The sequence below is a fragment of the Calliphora vicina genome, chromosome 5 (genome assembly GCF_958450345.1).
Source record: "Calliphora vicina chromosome 5, idCalVici1.1, whole genome shotgun sequence".
Lineage (NCBI taxonomy): Eukaryota > Metazoa > Arthropoda > Insecta > Diptera > Calliphoridae > Calliphora > Calliphora vicina.
This window is the reverse complement of record NC_088784.1, coordinates 84,959,680-84,984,835: the sequence shown is the minus strand read 5'-3', so window position 1 is coordinate 84,984,835 and position 25,156 is coordinate 84,959,680. Positions and strand designations below refer to the sequence as shown.

General features: G+C 35.1%; 1 protein-coding gene across 3 annotated transcripts in view; it reads left to right on the top strand.

Moving 5' to 3' along the window:
• magu (SPARC related modular calcium binding-like protein magu) overlaps positions 1-25,156 on the top strand; it is a 55,749-nt gene that overhangs the window by 6,905 nt on the left and 23,688 nt on the right. For all 3 annotated transcript variants that reach the window (XM_065513491.1, XM_065513493.1, XM_065513492.1), the window contains exon 2: positions 6,899-7,327. In XM_065513491.1, coding sequence (XP_065369563.1) covers positions 7,241-7,327 — 87 coding nt within the window. In that variant the 5' untranslated portion in view covers positions 6,899-7,240. The remainder of the gene's footprint in view (positions 1-6,898; positions 7,328-25,156) is intronic.

Here is a 25,156-nt window from a genome sequence, read left to right as displayed (position 1 = left end):
GAAAAGGTGCACAAGTCTCGATACTTAAGTATGTGTGATTGTAAATACTCCAATACAAATGCAACAAAGTAATACTTGGGTTGTTTTATAAATTTTGGGTACCAATTAAATACTTGACTGAAGATTGACTAGTTCAGAGTTAGTTTGCTTATATATAAGTTCCTGTCGTTCCTACAAGGAGCATAGGGCCTCATGCTCCATGTGTAAGCTGGGCGTCCCCTTCTTCTGTTCCCTTGCGGGTTCCAGTCTATGGCATTTCTATTGATGTCGTTAGGCTGCCTTCTAAGGTTGTGGCCGATCCATCGCCATTTTCGTCTCCTTATCTCAATCGATAGGATTTGTTGGCCTGTTTTTTCCTAGAGCGTGTAATTAGATATGGTTCTCGGCCAGAATACACGTAGGATCTTGCGAAGCGGTTCACGAATACTTGCATTTTCCGCATATCACGAGTGGCAGCGTTCCAAGTTTCACAGCCGTACAAAAGTGTAGATTTTACATTTGCATTGAAGATTGCTATTTTCGTATGCGGTGATATCCAAATTGGTTTTAGGCGACCAAATGTTTGACGTGCCTTCTGCAAGCGATTGTCGATGTCCTCACCCGATCCCCCGTACGTAGATATAGTGCTCCCAAGATAGCAGAATTGGCTGACATCTTCTATTTCGCTTACTCCTATTGCAAATAAATCCCGGTAGGTTGCATTTATACGTAAAGTTTTCGTCTTCATGACATTTATTTTCAAACCTGCTTATTCCGCTGCCAGCGTTACGCTTCGTATGTTAGCCGCGAGATCTGAGTTGCTGTGAGCCAGTATACAAATATCTTCTGCATAATCAAGATCATTTAGGCGACCCTGCAATCCCCACAATATGCCCCTGCCGTTATCCAAAGCTCTTCCAAGGATCGTGTCCAGAACTATATTAAATAGAAGTGGTGACAGGACACATCCCTGTCGGACACCTATTCCAACTTTCACAGTTTCACTCAGCAATTTTCCATATTTTATCCTACAAGAGGTATTACGGTATAAGCTTTTCACAAGGCGTATAAGTTTGAGAGAGTTATTCTCCAACATGCCAATGAACTCCAAATCACATCGTAGTTTAGTTTATCGTAGGCCTTCTCGAAGTCTATGAAGCATAGATACAATGGTGAGCGCACTCTGTATCCTGCTTATATTGACGGAAGTAAATCTTTGAATTCTGTTTTGCCAAAGGAGTTCCACCTATCGCGATATATCGTCTTAAACCTCACTATAGTTTTTCCAAAATACTAAACTGGTTCGCTAACGTATCACACAGTAATTAACCTCACATTCCGTTTTTACCTACATATAACGGCTTCTGTAAGTCCTTACAATCAATGAGATATTATAGTCCTTTCATGTATCTAATTATTTTAGTAATGTTAAAGTAGCAACTTAATACTTTAAACTCGAACATGAGTAATTCAGGTGAATTTCCCGGCTTTCAACTGAAAAGCTCCTGTCAACAAGCATCTGTCAGTTGACTCCTGTCAAAATTTGAACAAGCTGCATCATTTAGTTTGTGTGAATTTGGTTTGCTCATCACTCAAATAAAAGTTATGCTTGAAAATGGTAATTCTGCACCATTAATTTCAATTGTAAAAAAGTAGTTTACAGAATTTCGTTGTGGCCGTACAAGCACGGAAGTTGCCGTTCGTTCTGGACGCCCAGTTGAGGTCTCTACACCTGAACAAATTGAAAAAAAATCACGATTTTTATCCCTTTGCCGATCGGCAATTGAAAGTAGGTACTAGAGATTGTGGAAGCCTTAGGCATCTCACTTGGCTAAGTGGTTTCAATTTTGAATGATCACTTGGGTATGGGAAAGCTTTCCGTGAGACGACTGACGCGTTTGCTCACAATCGGGTGCACAAAAGGGTACACACAAGTGCAGTTTCCATTGCAAACATCCATGAATTAGGCTACGAAATGCTCCCTCCTCCACCCCATTCTCCGGAGTTAGCCTCGACTATTTCTTGTTTTCAAACCGGAAAAAATGTATCAGCGGAAAGAGATTTGACTCCAAAGAAATCATCCCACAAAAAATACCTATTTTGATGACCTCGAAAAATCTTATTGTTTGGAAGAGCTGAAAGGAGACTATGTTTTTGTCCTATCTTCGTATATACTTAAGAACATGTTCGTTCGCATTTTAACTGATTACTTGGTAATGAAAGTTTTTGCAGGATTAATATTGAAGGGTGTAAAGGTGTTTAGGAATGTTGCACGATTTTTTCGTGATCAAATTGTAAAAACAACAGTATGCTCCAAATCTACGCTTAAGGATTACAAATTTAAATTGAACAAATTGTTTTTTAATCAGATTTGTGTTGGGTTTCCTTATATGCCGGGGCAGGGTCCTGCTAAAAGGTCCATTGTTAGGAACCACTTCGGATACTTGTCAATATGACGTAACATATAGGCTGGACGTTACTTGCATACTGACGAAGTAGTTGCTTTGATTATTGCATCAGTGCCGCCGCATGTAAACCGAAGTCACAAGTCATATTTAATGAGCTACTTATTATATATAATGAGATAATAAGATTTGAAATCTACTCGTATTGGAACACCCAGCTCTAGTCTTCCATTTATACGATTTCTGATATTATTCTTATTGTAACCGTCATTAATATGGAGATTCGGTAAATTATGATTAGAATCATCATCAAATTTTCAAAATTAAACTAAAATCATATGAGAATAAATGCTTCAATTCTGCACAAAGGCCAATAACTTATTACACAGCCTAATACAACAACTGCCGGCCGGCAAAATATTTTCTTTTAACATCTCCAAATTAATAAAACAAAAACAAAAAAAAAAGTAAATGAAAAAATTAATGCACTTGTATGGAGGCTCAAGTTAAATCAAACCATACAGATGGTTAAAATATGTGCACTGGTGATAGCTGGCTGGCTGGCTGATCGGTCGTCGGTGTTTTCAAAATGATCGCACTCACTAGCAGTGTTGCCAGGAGGTAGATTGGAGGAAGTTACAGCATTCTTCATGGGGTAATGTCACCAATTTTCAATTTTCAATATTTTTGTCTTCCGTGTCGAAATCACCACTTCTGAACCTTCCCGCATATGACGCTTTGTTAATAGAAACATCCATGCATTTAAAGTACTGAACATTTTTAGTACTATTTCATATAGTATTTTATTTAGTTGCAAGGCTAAAAAGTTACAAAAATAATAAGGTCCAAAACAAGAAAATTATACATGTTACGTAAAAGGTTAAAAAGTTACGAAAAATGTAACCAAACGGCATCACTGCTCTCAAGTAAGAATCTGCAGTAGAAACCAAAAAAAAAAATATAATGAAACAAATGAGGAACGAAGAGAGCCATTAAAAGAACGGACTTCTCGAAAAAGTACGTATGCAAGTAAGTGTAACTATGAGCATTCATGAATACAAGTACGAGATCTTTTTTCGAGGGGTTTTTATATTTTTAATACAGGTTTTCATGCCTTCTTTTTTTTTTGGTTGGGTTTTGGTTGTTGTGGCTGCTGCTGCTTTGCCTGGCAAACAACAAAATCTTGAAGGCGGTTGGTTGTGTTAACCTTTTTAGTTTTTTTTTGGTTTAAACTCTTTTCTTTTGTTAGTTGTGTTTTTTGGATTTGTTGTATTTTTTTGGACAAAGTCAGTCAATATCTGTGTGTCTGAGTGTTAATGGTGAGTCGTTTAGTACAATGAGTACGATCGTTGAATGCAACAACCACTTGAGAGATACAAAGAAAGATAATTTTTGTGTTTTTTTTTTGTATTTTGAAATGCAATGAAGTACGTTATGTATTGTTGTGGTAGTATTAATATTATTATATACTCTCGTACATTTTTTTCTTTTGCTTTTTGTCATCCACATGTTGAAATTGAATAGCAATACACACCTGAAAAGACATGACAGAAAAATACACTGTTTCCAATGAACAGATAAATATTTTAACCTTAACCAGTATTAATCAATAGGTTTATATTAATCTGATATTTATAGTTTCAAAATTCTTCTCTCCACAAAACATTGGTCATCAAACTAAGGCATCCGAGCTTTGACAGTTGATAGCGGCCATATTCTTGAAGCTACATCTGTCAAATTGCCTGTCATTTATTCAGTTTCTTTTGCCAAATCACCATTAACGAATATAGTGTTCAACAACACGTCCAAATGATGAAATTGTTTTACCAAAATGAGTGTTCTGTTCGGGCAACGTTTTCATCAAAAAATCATCTTCAGCGATTTGGTCAATTTCTGAATGAATGGGTACGTCAACAATCAATATTGTCGAATTTGTTAGATCACCAATCCAAATGAGATTCAAGAGCGTCCAATGCAGTCTCGGATCCAAGTCAACCATTTGGGGGGAGGGGGGTAAAAAAAGTAAAATTTATTTTGTTACATTTTTCCTTTTTATACCCTTCACCTTCGTATAATTTTCCGACCCCATAAAGTATATATATTCTGGATCCTCATAAATAGCGGAGTCGATTAAGCCATGTCCGTCTGTCCGTTGAAATTTATTTTCTGAAGAACCCAGATATCTTCGGGTTCCAAATCTTAAAAATTTCGAAAAAAAATTTCTCTTGTTTATATTATTTTTTGATTTTTTCAGTGTTTGGCGTGGATCTTTGAGAACGATGTTGACCAGACCATCACCGTCAAAGGTGAGCGCTATAGGTCGATTCTTAACAACTTCTTTTGGCCTGGATGGAATGATATGGACACCAACGACATGTAGATCAACAGGACTGCGCTACGTGCCACACAGCTCATACCACACTGGACATTCTACACAAACGATTTGAGCGCATGATCTTCTCAAGTGGAGAGGTGATGTGCGAGTAGATCCCATTTGTTTGTGTAGTTTTCTTAAATCACAGGTCTATGCTTGATTTCTTTTGCATGGCCACCACGGGCACGCTTGCAGAAGTCCAGACGCTGAACCCAATTTTCGACGGTTTTCAAGCATAAATCGGTCGATACTGCTGCAATTTCAGGTTCGATATTCGTACGAAGTTCATCAATCGTCGCTGGCTTGTTGGCATAGACCATAGGCTTGACGTAGCCCCACAGCAAATAGTCTAACGGCGTCAAATCGCACGACCGAAGCGGCCAATCGACTGGACCATTTCGTGAGACAAACATGGTTTCCAATAAATTGATTGTGACATTCGCTGTGTGGCTTGTATCGCCGTCCTTTTGGAACTACATGTCCTCCAAGTCCATATCATCCAATTGGGGCCAAAAATATTATGTTATTATTGAACGGTAGCGATTCCCATTCACAGCAACGTGCCGGTCTTGATCATCACGGAAGAAGTACGGCCCAATGACGCCGCCGGCCCATAAACCGCACCAAACCGTAATTTTTTCGGGAGGCAATGATGACTCATGGAGTACGTGTGGATTGCTGCCTGACCAATAACTCATATTTTGCTTATTGACGAAGCCATTCAGCCAGAAATGAGCCTCATCGCTGACTGACTCCGAATTTCGGTAGTAAATTTTAATAATTTCGTCTCGTTGTTGGCTTGTATAGCTTTCCATCATGAAATGGCAAATCTTACTGAAGAGAAATGTCAAAAGAGTGGCAAAAAATATGGCGTCGTTTGGTGTCCCTATCGGTCTATTTTTGTAGCGTCCCTGTTGAAAAACCCTTATCTGGGCAACCAATACAGGAATTGATCAAAAATTGGATTCATGAAACTGCATGAAATACGTACGTTTGGGTAACAGTGTAGCTGTTATGTTTAGTATCGCACAGATGGATATTTTTGTGGGATTATTATGGAAGATATTTCTTTCTCTTTGTCTCTCTTGCTGCTTATTTCGTAGAGATTCCCTTCTTCTCATGATAATTGAAAGGTTTAACGAATGTTTGTTGTATAGGAATATTTTTTATGTGTGTACTTCTTATTGTACACTTGAGAGCTGAGACAACTTGCTGGCTGGTCAGTTTTCAATTTCAATGTATTAGTTCGATTTAGTTTTCGTTTATTTTCTTCTTTTTGTTTTTTTTACGGTTTTCAGACTAAGATAAGATATGCCAGACATGGTAGACATAGTGGCGACATGCTTTAGACTGGCTGTCTTCTATGGTTGCTTCTACCAGCCAGCCAGCCCCTTGTTAAGTATGTGTTGCATGGGGTCTATCTCTAAGGCAAGCAAGCAAGCTTCTTCTTAAACTGCAATTGTTCAGACTTCGCTTGGCCAGGCAACGAACGCAAAGCGAATCAAGAAGGTATTGTGGTATAAAGACAGGCAAGGCAGACAGACGGACGGACGGATCAACAGACAGACTTGGAGACTACAACAACTTGTATATTTCTGTTGTTGTTGTTGTTGCTAGTGCGTTGCGGTCATCATCGCTGTTGTTGTTGTTGTTTTTATGTGGTATTCAGTTGTTGTCTGCATCTAACAGATAACCAAGCAACAGGCAACGTTCGTTGTATTTTAGCCAAGGTTGGGTCTTTGAATTTATTTTAACTCAGTTGCGTTTGATTCGTTGTTAAGTCCACAGCATTTGCGCGTTCTTTAATTTTCAATACATTAAGCTCGCTTACATTTTACAGTTTAAAAGAAAAATTAAAAATATATAGTGACAAAAAGCTATTTTTCTATGTGCAGTTTTTGTTTCTGCTCATTTCACATAAAATGTGGGTATAAAAATATTACTCATTTCTTTTATGGCAAAAAAAAAAAAACATTTAAATTAACACCAGCAAAAAGCCTTTAATTTAAAAGACTTGAAAAAATTGCTATGGCAAAATTATAAAATAATTTAATGTAATAAATATAACTTAATAACATTTAAAATAAATAAAAACGATATTTAAAGTGTTTTTTTATATATATTGTTTATATCTTTTTAGATTTATAAAACCTAAACACCAACAATTTAATCATTTAATAAAAACCCCCGGAATATACATGGCTTTTCTTTGTAAAAACACTAAATTAAAAGAAATGTGCAAAAAACCAAACACCATGTTAAATTAAGCAAAAAGTGGACAAATATCTAAAACTAGACTAAACTCAAATTTCAAGTGAAAAAGTTTCGGTAGTATATTGAAAAATACACCAATAATCTGGGATAAATCCTCAAAGAGAAGTTTTCTACTGCTGCCGTTGCTGTTCCTTTTAACCACAAACTTATAGTTATTGTAAAGTTTTTATTTTTTTCTTCTGTTTGTTTTACCACATTACACGACATTATGATCCTAAGAAGTGTTTTTGGTTTTGTTTTTGCATTATGTCTACATGTTGGATTAACAGCGAATTTACAACGTCAAGAGTTATCGGTAAGTACGTACGTATTTATATATGAATATATGTACTATGTGTAGGTAATTTAAATATATAAACCCAGCAGTTCTGGCCAAGTATACCGAACTATAGTTATTTTATCTATCACCTGGGGCTACTGAAAATTACAAAGACTTAAATCCACATTACAAAAGAACACTTAGTAAAATAAACTACTATCTAAAGTCCAGTACAAAGAAAAGTTTAAACTGACTACATCCTAGATTACTTAGAGTTACTAAAGTGGTGATTGACTTTAAGGTAGATAACATAGAATATATGAAGTAACCAATAGACTTCTCTCTGCATAAAAAATAGCAATACAATGAAAACTTTCCCAAATATTAAACTAATAGGTCATAATACAAAAAAGATCTTATGAAATTTGTATTTTTGTTTGATGTTAATGCCTGTCAAACAAGAAGCGAAATACGGATTTAATTCCTCTTTCGATCGGAATGAAATTCTGTGGCAGGCCTGTACATTCAATGTGTTTAGTTCGCTAATAGATAGAGGAGTTTGCATTATAAGAAATATATTTTAAATTGGATTTATATTGTGGCATCAGTAAATTTGAGCATGTTTTATTTATAGTTATTATGTTTCAAAGTTATGGGCAATTATATTAAATTAAAAAATTTCCAAATCGCGATATTTTTGAAATGGAAAGGTTCTCCGATGAAATAGTCATAGATTTGAGGAGTAAAATTCATTAAAATCGAAGATTTCAAATCCGAAAATAGTTTTCTTTCCGTTTTGATATGGATTCTCCCCATTCCCTTATAACCACATCGGATTAAGCTTCCTTTGAGGTATAATTTTGAGTCCATATTTTGCGATATACAATATTCCACAGGGTTTCTATGGGATTGACATCTAGCGATTCAAACAACCACTTTCAAACAATCCTTGCGGCATGTTTGGGATCATTATCGTGCTAAAATCTATAAACAATGGCACATTTTCATCCGCCTTTGGATACATATCATCATTTAAAAAGCATCTGTATCCAATTTTAGTCATAATATTACCAAAACTTTACTGTCTTATTTGTGTAATTGGAGTCTAGTCTCTTTCCCTTCTGCCGTCTTACAAATGCCCTCCCATCGCTGTCACTTAAATTGTATTTGGAAGTATCCGAAATGTGAATAGTATTCCATTTCTGTTTTGAGAAGTTTAAATGTTAAATTTGGAAAATTGTTGTCTGGGCCATAGCAACCATTTTTGGGAATTTCTTAAACTCTCTCTATTAAACTATCTTGCGTTGTAGTAGTTTTCGAGGACTTCCTCCCAAATGTTGAGTTTTTACAGTATCTGTTTCACGATTTTTCTTTTTTAATTTGTGAAACTGTTGATTTATTGTATATATATGTTCCCTTCACTCCTCGAGGAAGCATAGGGCCATAACAAGGTGGTTCCAATAATCTGTATCGTCGGCTCGATGCTTGACTTCGTTAGGAATCTCTATAGCTCTGTTTTTGTTTTCTTTTCCAAGTATGAGCTGGTCTCCAAACTAGTCTGCTTCCCTGCGGGTTCCAGTCTATGCATTTCTTGTCAATGCATAGACTGGGTCACATTCTCCTGGTTTTCGGAGAATGTGACCCATCCAACTCCATTTCCGCTTTCTTATTTCCATTTTAATAGGTTGCTGGTTGCCTCCACTAAAAGTTGGTTGTTGGCTATTGTTACAGTCCAGAAAATCGATAAGATCTTGTGGAGGCATTTGTTGAGAAACACTTGAAGACATTGTGTATCACGTGATACCATGATCCAGGTCTCACATCCTTACAACAGTGTAGATTTTATGTTTGATATTGTTTCGTTTCGAAATATTAGATGATTTCCAAACCGGATTTAACTCGGCAAATGTTGTATCAATTTTGCTTCCATCTTCAATACTTGTTCGAATAAGAAGAAAGAAACGGCGATCTGTGTTACAACTGATCCGGAGCGATTTTGTTTTGGGTATATTTATTTTCAGCTCAAACCGTTTTGCGATCTCACTGATGGTGGAAATTTTTGACTTTATCTCTGAGAGTGAGTGGATAAGTAGACATATTGTCGGCATAATCCAAGTCCTTCCATCCTTGTAAGCCCCACAGAGGTATTACTCTTCTGATGGCTTGTTGCCTTCTACATCACAGCATCGAGGACGCAGTTAAAAAGAAGAGGTAATAAAACACAGCCTTGTCTAACTCCAGTTTTTACTACGAACTTGTTGCTCAGCTGATTTTCATGTAACAGCAAGTGGCTTTCTTGTACGGGGCATTGATTAGCTGTGTTTAGTTTTCTGGGATACCCTTGCATACCAGGGAGTTGAGTGTGTCAAAGGGCTTCTCAAAATCTATGAATACAAGGTATAATGGTGATCTTCATTCCACTGATTGGTCAACGATAATCTTAAGACTATTTGGTCAACACAAGATTTTCCGGAGCGAAACCTAGCTCCGGAAAATGTTGTCGAGAGTATTTTGTTAAGTAAGGTTATGCCTCTTCAATTCTTTATATTGGTTAAATCACCTTTTTTGGGAAGATTTATGATGACTCCATCAGACAGATCGGCAGGCAGTTTCCATGTATTTTAATAGAAGTGTCTCTAGGTAATCTAGGCTGTAGTCACCTAGAAAGTAGTTATTGTACCCACCAAAAGTAATGTGTTGAGAAGTAAATTGTCTTTGTAGGATCAATTGAACGCCTAAAATACGAAATTGTTAAAATAACTAGTCAAATTTTGAATTTTGAAACCCTTCTCAGAACTGCTGGGTTCAGACTGCATTTTAAATATTTATTTCTACAATATAACAATTTGCACATGTATGTGAGTTATACACTGCACATATGGTTATTATTTATATGTGTAGTAAGTACTATGCCTTCGATTTCAGTCTTGGCCATTAACATGTGTATCGAAAGAAGCCAGTAAGTTCAGAGCCATAATATCCAGTGCCAAAAGAAGTACAATCGTACATATGTATGTACCTGTATACAAAAAAAAAAAAACCGTGTACTCGTACACTTCATACATGTATGCATATTTAATAATAAAATATTGTATGATTTATCCATTGACAAGTTTCCCAAACAGAATAAATAATGATTTATTACAAGTTCTGTGACAAAAAAAAAAATTTGAATTTCAATTTAAATTTAGTACAGCGACATAATCTGGTCCAATGTTGTATGTAGGAAGGCCTGAATATTGCATTAAATACCCCCTGTTCATAATTAAATGATATCGAAAATGCCAGCAGTTTAAATTTTATGAAAACACGACCAAGAAGTAGGGATAATGTTAATATGCTAATGATTATTTCTATTTCGTAAGATGAAAGGTAAAAGAGACCATTTCAGTTAAGTATTTAACACATTTTTTGTAAAATCATCGATCTATCTATGTCCGTCCATCTGTATGTTGGAGGCAATATATGTCTAGAGGGAATTAGTTTTCCCCAAATTTTCTCTGTTGTTTAGAAATGTTTGGTATTGACAATTAAAAAAAAATTAAAACAAAATGTATGTCCGACGATAGGGCCTAAACGTGTACAAAAATTAACAAAATATGTTGAACCGGTAAAAAGTTTTGTATCAAATTATATGAAAAACTTCGTTTGGATATACACAATGTTCCCGATAACATTTAAATGCAGGAATCCAGCAAGATAAAATTTACAAAGGAAATTTTTTAGAAAATATAAAATTAACCAAATCGGCTGAACCGGATAAATGTTTTTATACAAAATACACAGAAATCGGAAACCGAAATATATTGGCGGGACTCTTGTTTATTTTAGATTTTATAAAAAATGTACCACCTTCTTTTAATAAATGATGAAGTGACAGGCAGCCTTGCGTACAGAGAAAAACATGGCATCTACAATATGTGACCTTGTAAGCTAAAAGGCACCTTACGTTTTCGAGAAAAACATTAAAAAAGTCAACAAGTCCTTATTCGTACTCCTTCAAGTTTATATGGCTTGAAAATCGATACTCGGGGGATTTTGGTGTCACTGATTACGAAAATGGCGGACAAAATTAAAAAAATTTATTACGCGTGGGTTTTGGGGTAGCTAATTACGAATGTGGCATCAGATTTTCAAAATTCAGTATTCACTGATTTGTGTTGGCTTACAAAATTCTGACGTACAACGTTGGACAAAATAAGAATAATTTTGTTCTTCAATCCTTCTAAAGCTACGTTTTCGAATACACCGTAATCGGCACCGAAAACGAAATTCCATACATACAACGGCACCGATCAGTAACGAAAAACCTGTCATTTGGGGCCGGAACGAAAACAACTTCAAGTAGGTTGTTTTCGGTGCTGTAGGAACGAAATTATTTTAATTGTTTTTTATTTAAAATTTAAAGAAAATAAAAATGAATAAAAACAAGTAAGAGAGCTATATTCGGCTGTGCCGAATCTTATATTCCCTTACCAAAATTATACTTCAAAATAAAAATTTTAAATATTTTTTGTTTTTTAAAATTTTTTAAATTTTAATTTTTTATTTTTTTTATAATTAAAATTTTTTTTAAATTTAAATTTTTTTTTCTGGTGAAAAAAAAAATCTGGTTAAAAAATATTTTTTACGTCGTTGCAAAGGTCTTTGAAATATCTATCATTAGATATCCATATTGTCTATATTAATGACTTAGTAATATAGGTCAAAAATAGGTAAAAAATCGAGGTTGTCCTGGTTTTTTCCTCATATCTCAGCCATTTGTGTACCGATTTTGCTGATTTTAAATAGCAAACTTCTTGAAAGCAAGTCTGGCAGAATTATTGAAGATTTGGATCCCAAAGATATCAGGGGTCTTCAGAAAATTGATTTCAACAGATACACCGACATGGCTTAATCGACTCCGCTAGCTATAAGCATCCATAAATATACTTTATAGGGTCGGAAATGAAAAATGTAGAAATTACAAACGGAATGACAAACTTATAATATACCCTTCTCAAGAAGGTGAATGGTATAAAAATAAATTTTCTTTATTGGAAGAGGAAAAAATAATAGATTTTGTCAAAAATAATGAAATTCTATTTAAAGTGCGACATCCAAAATTAAAAAATAATTTCGTTTCTGTTTTATGCCGCAACGCACCCAACTGAAACGAAAACAATTCAGAAACGAGACGGTGACGAACACCAACGTTTTTCAGTTTCAGTTTTCGTTATCGGCGCCGATTACGGTGTATGCGGAAACCCAGCTTAACTGGCCACACTAAATTCTAACCAGACAGGTTCTCAGGTATGTTTAAATCCATGAATGCAGTAAGCAATATCGAGTCACATGAAGATATAATGTCTATAGAATATATAATATTCTTTGACCAGGACTCAGCCTCCATACAAAAATAGATTCAAGTTTTCCAGACCTTTTAACTTTCTTCCTAAAGCATCAATAAGAAATAGTTGCAAAACTGGTTGAAATAATGTAAATGTCATTCAATCAACGATATTTATTTACTAAACAATAAATTAATTTGTTTAAAGCGAAAAATTATTAAATGCATTTCGAAGAAATCACTTGTTTTGTTGCAATTACTTATAAATAAAAGGTTAATTTTTAAAACGATATGTTTTAAATGTAGGTACGAATTATGAATAAATTCAAATAGAATCAGTTAAATCTGAATTTTTTTCTAATTATTGAGAAATGTAATTTTGCCCTATGAATCAGCGTAAGGTATAAATAAGGCTTATATATTGAAGTTTCAGTTAAATCAAATAAAGGGTGTTTTTTTATAGAGTCGTAGAACTTAAAATTGTAATAAAATGGAGAAAAACGTTTTTAATATCTATCCAATTGGCTTTATTAATGAGATAATTGTATAACAATACATGTTTAAGTATGATTTCGGGTATATAGCCGCCCTTCATTTGAAAATTTTGTTCTAAGATAAGCACACTTTTACATAGTCATTTCATGCCCCAATTGAATGCACAGAGAAAACAGATTCGCAGTGGCAACCGAATTTGTTGTCAATCGAATGATTCGGTTGCACACATAGAATTTTTCAGTTCTAGCAACAGAAAATCAGTTAATAGGGAAGAGTTTCGGTTGAATCAATCAAACTTTTATTACCGCTTCTAAAATTTTGTAGCCACAACTGTAAAATTCGATCACCAAGGCAGAATCATTCGATTGGCAACAAATTCGGTTGTTATTATGAATCTGTTGTGTTGTGTTCTCTGTGTGGCATTGAAGATATGTGGTTTCAGCTGGATGGTACCACATGTCACAAATTACTGAGAGAGACATTTGGAGATCGAATAATTTCATGAAATGGACCTGTTAACTGGCCACTTCGTTCATGTAATTTGACGACACTAGATTATTTTCTCTGGGGATATATATAGTCCCAGTTCTATGCAGAAACGATTTAGAACTTTAAAGCGAATATTCGACGTGTTATTGATGAAATAAAGCCTGATTTACTTTGAAGGTTGTGTGAAAATTGAACCTCCAGGTTAAGCCCCAGTTCTATTTAGACCAGAAACGATTTAGAACTTAGAAGCGAATATTCGACGTGTTATTGCCGAAATACAGCCTAATTTACTGCAAAGGTTAAATTTTGCTAATTTTGAGAAGCAACATCTGTCGAATTGGCTGTAATTTATTCAGTTGGTTTTGCCAAACAACCCTGGATGGATATAACGTTCAACAGCACGTGCAAATTATAAAATTGTTTTATCAAAATGGGTGTTCTGTTCGGGCAAAGTTCAGTGTACTTCCCCCATTTTACGCGTTGAGTCTTATTACTGGATGAATGGATACACCAACAAACAAAATTATAGAATTTGGTAAGATACCAGTCCACATGACTGGTCACTGTTTAGTGTGGATTTTGAGCAGACGGCGTCATTGGTCCATATTTCTTTGAGAACGATGTTGGCCAGACCACCACCGTCAACGCAGAGCGCTATAGATCGATGATTACCAACTTCTTTTTACTTGAATTGTATGATATGGACACCTCGTTCATGTAATTTGACGCCACTATAGTATTTTCTCTGGGGATATATAAAGTCCCAGTTCTATGCAGACCAGAAACGATTTAGAACTTTGAAGCGAATATTCGACGTGTTACCGACGAAATAAAGCCGGATTTACTTTGAAGGTTGTGTGAAAAATTGAACCTCCAGGTTAAGCCCCAGTTCTATTTAGACCAGAAACGATTTAGAACTTGGAAGCGAATATTCGACGTGTTATTGCCGAAATACAGCCCGATTTACTGCGAAGATTAATCCCGGATATGATTTCAGAATGTCATAAAATTTTCTAATTAATAAAGCCAATTAGATGATAATTAAAGACGTTTTTCTCTGTTTTATTCCAAGTTCTCCGCCTATTGAAAAAACACTCTATTATATTAATGCATAATTAATAATTTTTCCTACGTCACTTTGCATTTCAGCTAACCATAGGAAAAATTCCCTGTTGCCTAGGAACTTTTAAACATATTTTCATAATAATGCAAGAATTAACAACGTTGAAAGCTAATTAAAAAGACTTGTTAACTAAAATATCTTCTAGATTGCAGATAGCAACATATTTGCACTTTAAAATACACTGTACTAATTGGAATATTCACACATAGGTTTATACATATTTATGATTACTATTAAATACAGCAGACAATAATCTTTTGTCACTGCATTGTAAAATACCCAGTAGTTCATGAAATCTTGCTGTGGACTGGTCACTTAACTGGCGAAAAGTTGTCACCAGCGATTACTTCACTAGCGATGTTAATGTCGTAGGAGGTGTTAATTGATAAGCCAAAATACCGTAACCGTTTAAACATAGTTACCGAGATAATCCAAATTAGCGTTACCTTTACCTTTAAAAATGGATTCTGCGGAATTTGGGGAATATTTCAATTTCTACGAATATGTCCATTAATGGATCTTTAAAACCATTGCAAAACGTTAATGCCTATATCAAAAAAGGAACTATATATTGAATCAGTGTCTTTCGTTAAAAAAAAGAGCAACAGTGCAGTATTTGAACAATGTTACAGTACATTTGAACAATGTAGCCGTTTCAATAGGCTTCGTCCTTCGACTGAAACAAATCAATGTACCAAATTTGATCGAAATATCTTCAAAATTTCGATCTGTACTTTGTGCACAAGGTTTACATGGACAACCAGACAGACGGACATCGTTTAATCGACACGCATTGCACTATGGTGGTGTAGGGTATAATGAAAAAAAAAACATTTCAATTTAATTTGTATTAGATTTGAATTAACAAAAATTTAACCATTCAAAGATTGAATTAATTTTATTAGAAATTAAATCAGCAGTGAATGAATTCTATTCATATGAAAGCCTTTTAATTAAGCTAAAGAATTTGTTATATTGGGAATGGTTTTATGAAATGAATTGCTGAAAGTTTAAATTCTGAATTAAGATTTTGGTAACTTAAGCTAATTAATTCGAAGCTCTCGTTTGGGGTCATTGTAGTGCAGGAATCTCCAAATTAGGGGCATATTTTCCTAAGCGTATGGATGCATAACATCGTTTAAAATTGATCCGATTCCATTTGTCCAGAAAAACTTGACTATCTTATTTGTGTACTTGGTATCCAGTCTCTTTTCCTTCTGCCGTCATACAAATGTTCTCCCATCACTGCCTCTTAAATTGTATTTGGATTCATCCGAAAAGAGAATAGTAATCCATTTCTGTCTCGACCAGTTTAAATGTTCTTTGGCAAATTTTATTCGAGGTTAAACATTTTTTTTTTAAATAACTGTTTTTTTTTGGCGGGGCGATAGCAACAAAGGCTGTTCGAGGGCAAATTTCCAATTTATGATTATTGATACCGTCCCGAAGAGTCATTTGAGGGAATTTATTATACTCTCTCACTATTAACTTATCTTATATTGAAGAAGTTTAAAAGTTTCCATTGTTTTGCTAATGTTGAGAAGCCACATCTATTGGCTGTCATTTATTCAGTTGGTTTCGTCAAATAACCATGTAATAACGTTCAACAACACTTACAAACTACAAAATTGTTTTATCAGAATGGGTGTTATGTTCGGGTAAAGTTCCATGCACTTCGTCCATCTTACGCGAATGGTTACGTCAACAAACAAAATTATTGAATTTGGGACGATACCAATCCACATGCAATCCAAGAGCGTCCAATGCATCCAGAAAAAGTCATTGTTTAGTTTGGAGTTTTGGCAGACGGCGTCATTGGTCCATATTTCTTTGAGAACGATGTTGGCCAGACCACCACCGTCAACGCTGAGCGCTATAGATCGATGATTACCAACTTCTTTTCACTTGAATTGTATGATATGGACACCAACGACATGTGGTTTCAATCAGACGGCGCTATGTGCCACACAGCTCATGCCAAATTGGACATTCTGAATGAGAGATTTGAGGGCATGGTCATCTCACGTGTAGGTGATATGAACTGGCCACCGAGATCGTGCTATTTGACCCCGTTAGACTTTTTCTTTTGGGATTTTCTTAAGTCGCAGGTCTATGCGAATAAGTCACAAACCTCAGCCGACCTCAAAGTCAACATAACCCATGCCATTGGTGAAATTCAGCCTGATTTATGCGCCAGAGTCATGGAAAATTACACATTTCGGATGCGCCACCCAACGCAGCCGCAGTTATTAAATTTTAAGAATGTAGACTTCGTTAAAAATCTAAAAAATTTCTTTGGTGTTAAAATGTAATTGGATACAAATAAAAAAAATCCAATAAAAATTTAATATGAGTAGATAAACTGATTCGATTTTTAATTTTATTTATATACTAACTTGTCACCATTTGTCAAATGTATCGGAATTTCTATTAGATTTTGTTCTACCTTCTTTAGATTCCAATTAATTCCGTTAATTCACAAAAAATAAATATTTTATTTTTTTTAATTTTGAATTGGCTATGAATGTTTTGCATATTAGTTAAATGAAAAATTAAGTAAAGATGTTAATTGAAACTTGAAGAAAATCCAACAATATTAAACAAAATTAATTTCACCGAAGATGGTTTTATTCCAAATATTTTAGTTTTACTCTTTGTGAAAAAGCTAAATATGTACTAAAATAATTCACTTTCGATCGGAATAGAATACTGTGACAGCCGTGAACATTCATTTTTGGAATATTTTGAATAATGAACTTGTTATTTGTCTATTTTGGGTTAAATCTTTTTTCTTGCATTTGTTTTGGAGCTTTAAGCATATTTTAGATAAAGTCAAGTTCAAAAAACTTCACATAAAACTAAGGAAAATAATTCCCGGGAATTCTCGCATAATTTCCAGGGATTTCGGTATTGAAAATTTTTCGGAATTCCCGGGATTCAGGAAAAACTCTATCCCCATACACTGTGTTTCTATTGTATTGTCACTCATTGTAGGTAAATAAAAATCTTTGCATAAAGCGTTAAATTTGTAAACATTTACAACAGGTAATTAAAAACGATTTTACTGCGAATTAAAATGTATAAATCTATAAGAAAATTATTCGCAATTTCTACTCTATAGATTTGGTTTTTCCTTATTATGAATTTACGTTTTATTTTTTTTTTATTAATTTCATTATAAAATATAATAAACAGCTAAAAAGTATTGGAATACTAGCCAGCATATATGAAATCTCAAATCAAGTTCTTAAATACCAGTATGTAGATACATTCAACAATTTGAAAGCCCTTCCATATTTAGCACAGCTTCTTAAAAAAATAAATATCACATGCATGGTTTAATGCATTGAGAGAAACAGCAAAAAAATAAAAGAAAAAAAAATACAAGAAATATCCCATTTCAAAAAAATGCTTACAAATGTTTGCGGTCAATCCTTTCAGTTTTTGTTAATTTTTTTGTTGTTGCTTTGCGCTCAAGTATAAAAAATGTCATGTGATGACCAAATGAACATGGGAACTTCATATAAAATGAAATATTTAAAAATGTTTTTCTTATAATTTTTTTTATTTATTTTTTTTTGGTTATAAACCTCTAGTTCTTAAAGTCTTGTACATTTTTATATATAAAAAAAGAAAGAAATAAGCGGCATCTTCAGTGGTTTCTTCCAATCTACTGTGAGTGTGTAAGTGCATGACATAAGTATGAACATATGAATGTAGCCAGGGGTCTTAAATCTTTTTGCTCTCTTTCAGGTGTTTAAAATTCATATAAACTCTTTAGATACATGTTGTATGTATCTAGATACTTACAATACTTGTATAAAAATCTACTACTATATCTTGAGTACGAGTATATAACAATAGCAGACAATTTGTAGTCTTTTAATTTTTATTTATTTTTTTTGGTATGTCCAACTCGTTGGCTCGAATCTCTTCTGATACCTGGAATATTGAAGTATTTTCTTAGGATTTGCACTTCTTTGTATTGTCTGTATGCGTGTGTCCAAATGTACAAGTAAATATTTCGATATTTATTTATTTTTGTTGTTTTTCTGTTAAAGTTTTTTTTTTTAATTTTCACGGCTGTATAACAATTGATTCGTTAATATTAAGTGTTAGGGACTTAAACTATACTTATGTTGAATTATGGAGTGTATTGTTGATTTAAGAACAATTAGAAAATAGACATATGTACCTACGTACATATTTATTTTAATAGACTAATACTTGTACTCTAATTTTTAATTCTATGAACTATTTGACAAAGAACTAATATGTGGATATTAAAAAAAATAGTTGATTTAAGTAGAGCTAAATGAAAATGCATACAATTAAGGATCAACAAAAACAATTATCGTTTTAATGAAAACAAGTTAAGCTATGTTTCCGCATACAACGTAATCGACACCGAAAACGAAATTCCTTACACTTGCACCGAAAAAAGTTCGTTTCAGAAATCGCCAACGAAAATTGGGAACGAAACGGCACCGATTAGTAACGAAAAACCTGTCATTTGAGGCCGGAACGAAAACAACTTCAAGTAGGTTGTTTTCGGTGCAGTAGGAATGAAATTATTTTTTTATTTAAAATTTAAAGAAAATCAAAATAATAGATTTTGTTTAAAATAATTAAATTCTATTTAATGTGCGACATCCAAAATTAAAAAAATAATTTCGTTTCGGTTCGGTTTTATGTCGCAACGCACCCAACTGAAACGAAAACAATTCAGAAACGAGACGGTAACGAACACCAACGTTTTTTAGTTTTCTTTTTCGGCGCCGATTACGGTGTATGGGGAAACCCTGCTTTAGAGAGCTATATTCAGATGTGCGGAAACAATTTTAGTTGAACAAATATGTTTGATGAAAGATTAGTTTGAAGAACATTGGCTTAAAATTATGATTCGTCCGAATTTCTGTGGCGTTTTATTTGTCGTTGGAAAGTCTTTTGATTAGATATGGGGTCTATTATTATCAAACATCTCAATATTTACAAGGCAACGTGAGTATCCCCTGAACAATTAACGAAAATCCAGATTGATCACATTGTTGTGGACGGAAGACATAGTTCCAGTGTGCCAGACGTGCGTTCGATACGATAATTACCTTGTTGCAGCTAAGGTTCGCACTCGTCTCAATTTAGCGAGAAACACACGTACATTACAACCGAGGAAACTGGACGTCAAAAAGATGCACGCACATCAAATTGCTACCGCCTATTCCACTCAACTAACTCAATTGCTACAAGAGATCACTCCTTATCCCGATGATATCTGCGCGGAATGGTAACGTATTGTACACTCCATGGAAACTTCGGCCAAATCCGTGCTTGGTTTTGAAAAGCCATCCCCCCAAAAATCAATGGTACGACCGAAGTAACCCAATGCAACTGCAGGAAAAAAAACGCTGCATTCCACTGTAATGTGAGGAGTACGGGATAGGTAACGGGAGAAAATGAGATAGGAGAAACGCCTGTTCTGCCGCAAGAAAAGAGAAATGGAAAGGCATTGGTACTGGTGGTTTCTCATGTAGGGATAAAGACGAAAACCTGATGACACATGATAGTAGCGACTAAAATACCCTTGAACCAATCATTGACAACGGTGTCGAATGTACACCACCTAGCCAAAATTAGATTGAGAAAGTAATATCCCGGCTGAAGAACAACAAATCTGCTGGTGCCGCAGAACTGTTTAAAGCAGTGAGGAGTACGGGAGAGGAACCGGGAAAAAGGAGAGAGGAGAAACGCCTGTCCTGTCGCATGAAACGAGAAATGGAACGGCATTGGTACTAGTAGTTGCATCTGTATGGATAAACACGGAAACATAGTGACAGATACTGAAAGTATATTGAGCATATGGAAACAACATTTGTCCATTCTATTGGTATCACATGATAATAGCGACTAAGATACCCGAATGTATGTACACCACCTAACAAAAATGAGATTTATAATGAAATATCCCGGCTGAAGAACAACATATCTGCAGGTGCCAATAGTTTGCCCGCAGAGCTGTTTACAGTCGGAGGCAACGAGTTGTTAAGGAGAACAACCATTTGGCTAGAAGAACGTAACCGATGACTGGACCTAAGCATGTTGTGTCCTGTGCATAAGAAAGGATACAAAGCAGTATACGCCATCTATATAGGTATAAGTCTCCTTCCTATTGCATTCAAAATTAAAGTCAGCGAAATAATAGGGCCTTACCAATGTTGCAGCTAAGGCTAAGGCTTTAGACCAGGTGTATCGACCACCGACCAGATATTTACATTACGGCAGATCCTGGAAAAGAAACAAGAAAAAAAAATCGACACCTATTACCTGTTCGTCGACTACAAAACTGCTTTTTACAGCCCGACACGAGCACAATAATTTAAAAAATCTAATACGCTTATGCAGAATGTCGTTAACTGATACAAGACCATCGTTTAAACTTGGAACAGTCCTCTCCGAGACGTTTAATACCAAACGAGGTATTAGACAAGGTGATATTTATAATATTCTCTAGTATCGAAAAGCAGTCGGCCAAAGTGGGTCTGGTAGTAAATGAAGATAAAACAATGTTAATGGTATCAACGAACAAGGAAGCAACAAGACTGGGTCAATATGTGAACGTTGGGGACTATAACTTCGAGGTCTATCTACCTCGGATAAAACGAAGAACCATTCTTGCTAATATATGCTATTTGGGGCTAAGCAAGCAGTTTAGAAATAAGGCCCTCTCTCGACGAACAAAAATTACAATCTAAAGAACGCTTACATTACCCGTGCTACAGATAAAGCTGTTCTTGGGGTATTTAAGAGAAGGACTCTCCGCAAAATATATGGACCTATCTGATAGGTCGCAGATAGGTCGAGGATATTAACATAGTTAACCGCATCAAGGTGCAACGGTTGCGCTGTCTAGGGCAATGTCTAGGGCAATTCTAGGGATAAGAATGCTCCGGCGAGAAAATCATTCGAATTCGATTCTGAAGCAAAACCCAAACTCCGGTGGAAGGATCAAGCAGTGGAAGATGTCACAAAACTTGGTGCTAGAAAGTGGAGGAGAAGAGCATTAGATCGACGCCCGTGGAAAACTTTTCTGAATCAGGCTACTGACCTAAACGGCTGTGTATATCCATCTAATAATAATGGGGTCTTTCATTAGATATCCAAGTGTTCGTGGGCCTTCCTCTTCGACGGCTACATTGTGGTTTCCATTCTATTGCAGCTCGGACTATATCCTTATGAGGCTTAGGTAGCGTATTTCAAATTATAATTTCACAATCGGTATGTTTTTTATTTATCTGTGCCCATGTTTGAAATTATGTTTAAACATAATATTCTGAGAATTCTGGTAAGCGCCTGTTTTTAAAGACCTGTACAGTGTTAAGATCCAAGTCTGGTTTTAACATTTGTGGAAAGACATGTTGATTTCCACAGATTCGTCAATCGTCCAAAGCTTGCTTCGACGACTTGCGATGAAGTTCTCTATATACATTGCGGAGTCTCCGGATTTCGTTGCAGTGCTACCTGAGTAGCAAAACTTGTCCACGTCCGCTGTGGTATTGTTATCGATTTTGAATGCTCAGGATATCTAGCTGTACCTTCGTTTTGACCACGTTATTTTTTAGTCCTGCCCTGGCTGCGTCTTGGACAACATAGTATAGTGTTTTCCACATATCCATTTAAATATATGACTGCAGGCAGAAGGGTATAAAAAAACACAACTAATTATTTCATTACAAAACAGCGCATGTTTTCTAAAACAACATGGACTTTCATAATTTCCATACAATCTTTTAATTTCCAATTCTATATTCTCATTCCTCGTGACAATTCTTAATAAACAAAACTAATCAATTCCAAAGCAATTATACATTCAACTAACATTCTGAAATGTACTGAGGAATTAATTGATCAGTTTAATAAAAATTTCCTTAATTTAAATCCACCCATTTAAAAATGTTGTTCTATATTTAAGCCACTCATTGAATTTATTAAAAAAAAACAATTTTCTTAAACGCCCTTTTTATCTATTTCAAACACGAAATGCCCGATTACATTTATACATTTTAACCGGACGGCTTTCTCTTTGAAACCCAACAAACAAAATGCAATTGGAATTCGAAATAGAATTCAAGGCATGGAACTTGGACTGTTCAATACAATATAAATTGAAAAAAAAAACTTACATACATATTTACAACGTAAGTAAGTCTATCTTGTGCAGTCTTTTTTTTTAAATAATACTGCAAATAGTTACTCGAACTTATTTACGTGTAAGTTTGTGTGTCGTCGTATTATACGCCAGCGGCGCCTCTTGGCGAAAACTGAACTGAATGTGAAAAATTGAGATGTAGTTGGGTTTTTTTTTTGGTATGCCACAGATCAAGTGCTAGATAAAGATGATGTGCATAGAATTTAATTAAGTAATGAAAATGACTGTAGGTGTTGTCAACTATTTTAATGGTTGTACCAAGATGATATTTAACACGAGATGCACGAGTATCTATCTATCTCTGCGAACACTTACTACATACATTTACGAAATTCCATCTAATCAACAAAAACAAAAGTGGGGAACATATACTAGAATAGAAGAATTAAATTAATAAGGGTATTCATATATAAAAAGAGTCAATACTTTATAAAAGAATCGTCCAATAATGTTACCATTTATACCCTTCATTCCGTTTGTAATTTCTACATATTTCATTTGCGACCTCACAAAATATATTTTCGATCGTTATAGCTAGCGGAGTCGATATGTTGAATTCTACTTTCCGTAGTCGCCAAATAATATACATACATGATTCATACATAGACCTTGCTATTTAAAAATCGAGAAAATCGTCCCACACATGGCTGAGATATAAGGAAAAAACCACGATAACCACGATTTTTTATCTAAAAATATTTTTTAAGATTCGAAACAGCCGAATATAGCTTTCATAATTGTTTTTATATACTTTGATGTTTTAGAGATAATAATAAATTGATTTGATTGTCAAAAATAATAAAAGATAATGCAAGTTTATCAATTCCTACTCTTTTAAGGAATGACCAATCATTTATTGTCCCGGTTGATAAAGCTAACCTTTTGGCTGAATTATTTTCAAATAATTCGAACTTAGCGTAAAGCAATCAACCGTTACACGAGCTCGAAAGATTATCAGTTACTATTATTATTATTATTAGTGAGGCTCTACGCACTGCGACCCAAAGGATCTTTTGTGCAGCCTATATTTATTTCATCCTAATAGATTTAGGCTACGTATAAAGCCAAGTATTCTATTAGGTGAGAGATCAATTACGTCCCCCGGGGCCATTAAGGCCCTTCCGAGCCATTTAGTTCTGCATATTGCCAGCATTGGGCAGTCGCAAAGAACATGTTCAGAGGTTTCGGCATGAAGTCCGCAGAACCTGCACTGTTCATTCTCAACTTTACCTAACATAAATTGGTGATCCCTCAATCCACAGTGTCCGGTGAATAATCCAGTAAGTATCCTCAAGTCACCCTTTCCTAGCAAAAGCAACGACTGGGATCTACGTATAGATAGGGTGATGAATCGTTTGGATTGTCCTGGTAGATTACCCCAAAAACGGGCAAATTCCGATTCAACCCAAGAACGAATACGTTCCATAGTGTATCCATGTGGGATGCCAAAGAACGGTTCAGGACCTATAAACGAGCGTCGAGCTCCCCTGTTGGCAAGACAATCAGCACGTTCATTGCCAGCGTGACCTTCATGGCCAGTTACCCAGCACAGTGTAAGTTCATTGTGTTCATTCAAAGATGTCCAGCAGTTCATAACCACACCAGACCTCACTTCACATGATGATAATGCTCTAAGAGCAGCCTGACTATCAGACATAACAAATATTCTATTATTCCTTAGTCTCCTTCTTCAGTTACTATGCCGAATATATTGTTTCGACCTCGCGCAGTTAAAAAGATTTTTGCGGGTCTCAACATAAACAAGTCTCCTGGACCTGATGGTAGGTATACCAGTAATCGTCTTGAAGCAGTGTTATTCGACGCTAGCCCATCCATTAGCTAATCTTTTCAGCACCTAACCTTTATACCGTACCGTCAAATTTCCTGAGTGTTGGATGGTTGCTAATGTAACGCCAATTCATAAAAAGGGAGAGGCTAACAACTCTGAAAATTATCGCCCAATAGCAATTTGTTCTGCACTTTCCAAAGTAATGGAGAGTATTGTTAACTACCAACTTGTTAAATATTTAGAGTCCAACAATTTACTCACTGTCAGGCAGTATAGCTTTCTTAGAGGACGCTCTACGAGTCAAAAGAATCATTCAAGTGCCTTGGTTTTCTATAACGTTGTAGAAAATATTTCACTCCATCTAATCCCTTACTATTTACAGCACCTAATTCGATCAAAAATGGAATACAACTCTCATGTATGGGCCGGTGCTTCGA